We start from the raw sequence: 5,000 nt of genomic DNA on the forward strand, positions 1-5,000 counted from the left end.
GGATGAGTACAGTAACTCAGCTCCTGGGGATAATAGTCCTTTACTTTTAAGCTCTTATACTTTATCAGCTACATATTTGTATGTACATAATATCAACAAAAAAAACGTTACTGTAGTAGGGTCAATTGTATTCCCTGAGCCAGGATTGCCTAATGTTAAATATAAGGTATTTGGAACCAGGGGGTGTGGCCACTTCTGCGGTCTATAGTTCACTGACCTAAGACATGGATGCAGCTAAAAGTATTGTCATGTCAAGTTTTTTGTCAAAAATCACTTCTTAAAGGGAAACATCACCCAAATGAAGAATTCCAATATGTTATTTCCAGTAAGTCTGGGGCTGCTCCCTCCCTGGGAACTCCCCTCAGTGTGATCTTTACCATCGTTTCCCAATTCATTGTCTATGGAGCTGCTTCAGACGTTCTACCTGATGACATCACAAATCAGAGTTTTAGCACTCTAGTTTTCAGATTTGGGAGAGAGTCATTAGTGTTCTCTAATAATACATTTGTGGACCACCTTTATACCATATGAATAACGTGTATGAATTCTTAATGTGGTTAAGCTCTTGTGCTTATCTCCACTGAGATGGAATTGGAGATGCAGGTATGTGGAATCCTGACCTGATATGCACATGCACTTGACCTCTCATACCCCTCTCATAAAGGCAAATAGCATATCCAGCGTGCAGTGTCCTTACTGAATAGAATAGAATAGAATTGTATCTGCAATCATTGGAATCTATCTTTTCTAATCGTCTCAATGACCAATGGCCCAGTACACATTCATGCATTTCATCACAGAGTCAGCTACTACAATGCAGCACCTTGGTGAGTAGTTACTGTAAGCGTTCAGTGCCTTTACATTTAAAGGCTTCATTTAGATCTTCTTTTCCTTCCTCACGGCTAGTGATTGAGTGCAAAACACTGCTAGTAACTAGTAAGAACCAATGTAATTCTGGCTCCTGGCCAACCTGTCTAACTCCAGGGCCAACCTGCCTGCCCATGTGATGTGATACCCCATGTTAGGAGGACACAGATAGCCCTTTATCTACGGGCTATATGTCAATGCACCCCACTGAGGCCTCTGTTTCACTCAAGGAGATTAAAGCCAGAGGGGGCAGTTCCTATCTACACAGTGCAGCTAATGCCGTCTCACAACTACCACGCCATTAGAGGCAAATTCAGTGTTCTACCCAGAAGACAGAAGACAGCGCTACTTCTTCCTCATTTGAGATGCAATGGTGGTTGGAACACTGAACTTGGTACGCATTGGGCCCTGCGACCACGTAGGAAAGAGTGGTGGGCATTAGGCTTGGGCGGTATGACGGTATTAAGGTATACCAGGGTATTTAGAAATACCTACGGTATTGATTTTCAATACCGTCCGTCACCGTCAAAATCACAGATGCGCTTCAGTTTCTATAACAGTGAAACGGAGTTTTGAGTGTAGTGCACACACTGAGTGTAGTGCACACACGCGCCAGCAGAGGGCGAGACCGCTCTAGTGGAGCGAGTGGGTCACAGCGGTGTTCACGTTTTACGGTAATGTTGCGACAGTGCTGTGAAAATACCGTAAAGCGTTGTGACAAGAGCAGTGTTGTTGTGGGGCAATCCGTCTCTTATTATAATTATGTGAACTAAAGAGTACAAGGTTTACACAACAGCCCCCACCCGCCTTTTTATTGTATTTGTACCGTCCTGTACTATCCGCTGTCAGCTGTTTATCTCTCTCTGTGAGCTACTGAGCTTGAATAACTAGCGTTAGCTCACGTTAAGTAGCGTTAGCTCTGCGGCTAATCTTAGATTACCCTGAACTAAATCAATGACTAGGTTATAAAGCATTCGAGTAGTTTTCACTGCACATAGAAGTAGCCAAACAACGGGAGCATTTCGGGAGCATATGACCAAAACCCAGGCAATTTCTAGCCCTTAAGGAATCAAATAGTCTGCCATGGCTATAGGCTAGATGCTAACGCTAAAACGGTGCAGGCTTCTACCGGTGCGGGACGGGACTACCATTCTGAGAGCTGACGATGATTTGTTTACTTGGTAACACGTAAACCCCCCCCCCCCCGCTGATGAAAATGAAAGTCATATGTCAAATACCGTGCACCGGGGTATTATAACATAAAGGTTTGCCGGTTTGAAAATAAGGATACCGCCCAAGCCTAGTGGGCATCAGTATCCTCATTAGGCCTACAGAATAAAACAGAGCCTCTGCATGGTGGTTCTGACACCCCCAGCAGACACAACGCGTTGAATTCACCAGAACGAATGGAACTGTAATGTTGGTTTACATTTTGAATTGATTGAATTGAAAGTAATTTAACCCCCAACCCCGGTGGAGACGCATTAAAAGACAGGGAGGGAGGGAGGGATGGAGGGAGGGATTGAGGCAAGATGGGGTACTGAGAGAAAAAAGGATAAGCTGGGATCAAGCAGATTGATGGAGACAGGGGTGTGGAGAGAGAGAGAAGCAGGGGGAGATGAGGGAGGCGGCAGGTGTCCACTCCCACCTGCTCTTCAGCTCCTCTTATCAGACCAGTAGCAGTGAGCAGCCCCCAGCCAGCATCCCCATCACCACCCCCAGAAGCCCTATAACCTCCACCCCACCCCTCAGTCCAATTCTCAACTGGTCCCCTAACCAACCCCCCGAAGTCATAACCCCCCCACCACCCCAAATATTCAACCTGTATTCAGCTCCAGCTCTAGCATAACACTTCCCCACAGTCCTCAGCCGTCAGCTCCACCCTACAGCTCCCCTCAGCCCTCAGCTCCACCCTACAGCTCCCCTCAGCCCTCAGCTCCACCCTACAGCTCCCCTCAGCCCTCAGCTCCACCCTACAGCTCCCCTCAGCCGTCAGCTCCACCCTACAGCTCCCCTCAGCCCTCAGCTCCACCCTACAGCTCCCCTCAGCCCTCAGCTCCACCCTACAGCTCCCCTCAGCCGTCAGCTCCACCCTACAGCTCCCCTCAGCCCTCAGCTCCACCCTACAGCTCCCCTCAGCCCTCAGCTCCACCCTACAGCTCCCCTCAGCCGTCAGCTCCACCCTACAGCTCCCCTCAGCCCTCAGCTCCACCCTACAGCTCCCCTCAGCCCTCAGCTCCACCCTACAGCTCCCCTCAGCCGTCAGCTCCACCCTACAGCTCCCCTCAGCCGTCAGCTCCACCCTACAGCTCCCCTCAGCCCTCAGCTCCACCCTACAGCTCCCCTCAGCCCTCAGCTCCACCCTACAGCTCCCATCAGCCCTCAGCTCCACCCTACAGCTCTACCCTACAGAACCACTTGACTGTATTTATTGAATGTTATTGTTTCAAGCATTAATTTAAATTACAATCATTTCACTGGTCAAGTGGTCACCTTTTCTCTTTTTCTCTTTTAAGTGTCCACATGAATGGTTTGTGTATTTGTAAAAGTAGTGGGCTATGGTCTGCTCCAAATCATTCACTTCTTACTTGAATAGGATCATAATCACTCGTAGGGCAGTAGCACCCGACAGCCTCTCTTTTGAGCTTTGGGACCATATTAACAACACAAATTCAATCAGCGAAACCAATGAGATTTTGGCAGCAGAAAAAAAAGGGCCTCCGGAATATAGTCAATGCCAGCATTCTTTCAATTATAATAAGCTGAGAGATTCCATGAAGGCTCTTGTGTCAGAAAGGGAAAAACCAATAGCCTGGTGAATGTGATGGAGGTTATATTTACATGAGAGATGATTGAGAGTGAGCGCCATGGGCGTATTTCTTTGTCTATTTCTTTTTTTCCCTTTTCTTTTTAAGAAATCCATTTCAGGAAAATGTCACTTTCCGAGAATTCTTCTTTTTTATTAAACCAGGTAAGGTGTTCTGGCAAGGCCCACAGTGGATCCCATTGAAGACTAGTGGACTCCACCTCCTTGGTCGCCGTGGCTACAGACTCAAGGATCCCCCTGCTGACCCTGTCTCTGTGTCTGTGTGTCCATGTAGGTCCATCTTTCGTGGGAGCCCTGAAGAAGGACTGGGCCTCTCCCAATAGTATCGCCCTCTCCTGGCAGGAGCCAGAACAGCCAGTGTTGCCTGTCCTAGACTACGAGATCAAATACTATGAGAAGGTACGGGGTACTGTTTATGAAATGTTAGCGACATATCACCTGTAAATATTGACACTCCCCCCGGACTGCAGGCCCATTGTCACAGTCTTATTAAAGATCAGACCCACCAGGCTATCTCAGAGTTATTTTGTGATTATCATGACCCAAAATGCTTAATTTTGCTGTGATATTTTCGAAAGAAATGGCAACCCAATTAGCTTCAATTCATTCCTCCTTGCGACGCGTCTCCCGTGGAAAAGTGTTGAATGGAGATTGACGGCCGTCACCACAATGTTTCAGGGTAGACTGGCCTGTGAACCGGAAATAGAAAATTGTATGCAGAAGTAAAACCTGTGAACGTTATCAGGCTCAGCTATTTCAAGCTAATAAGCTTGAGCCTTTGTTAAAAGAGAATACTCATTTTAAGAATGTAATTATCTATATTCCTGAAATTAAGTCATGAATTACAAGTATCCATTTGTATTGGACATTATATATGGAGGCATAGTAATACTTTGTAATAAAACCATAGAAGTCACTGATTAATATCTCCCATGTAATTATTCTAGATGACTTAATTAGCCTTTCTTTATTTTGATGTATGCATCCCCCATGTCCCCCCCTCTTTCCCTCCTTCTCCCCCTCACCCCCTCTCTCCATCCCTCCCTCCCTCCCTCTCCCTCCATCCATCCCTCCCTACCTTCCTCCCCCCTCCATCCATCCATCCCTCCCTACCTCCCTCCTCCTCTCTCCTTTCCACCCCCCCTCCCTCCCCCCCTCCCTCCCTCCCTCCCTCCCTCTCAGGAGCATGAGCAGTTGAGCTACTCCTCCACTCGGACCAAAGCCCCCAGTGTGATCATCTCTGGGTTAAAACCAGCTACCTGGTATGTGTTCAGCCTGCGGACCCGCTCAGCGGCCGGACACAGCT

The 5,000-nt window shown here is 47.6% G+C and overlaps 1 protein-coding gene across 1 annotated transcript in view; it reads left to right on the forward strand.

The window, feature by feature from the left end:
- Positions 1–5,000, forward strand: part of LOC311225967 (ephrin type-A receptor 6-like) — a gene marked incomplete at its 5' end in the record, with an annotated part of 450,657 nt that overhangs the window by 99,050 nt on the left and 346,607 nt on the right. The window contains 3 exons of the mRNA XM_084311353.1: positions 2,737–3,291; positions 3,969–4,093; positions 4,877–5,000. The exon at positions 4,877–5,000 is cut by the window's right edge and continues 39 nt beyond it. Of these exons, the coding sequence (XP_084167479.1) occupies positions 2,737–3,291; positions 3,969–4,093; positions 4,877–5,000 (804 nt within the window). The remainder of the gene's footprint in view (positions 1–2,736; positions 3,292–3,968; positions 4,094–4,876) is intronic.

This window comes from Notolepis coatsorum, assembly GCF_963971535.1.
Source record: "Notolepis coatsorum genome assembly, chromosome: 3".
NCBI lineage: Eukaryota > Metazoa > Chordata > Actinopteri > Aulopiformes > Paralepididae > Notolepis > Notolepis coatsorum.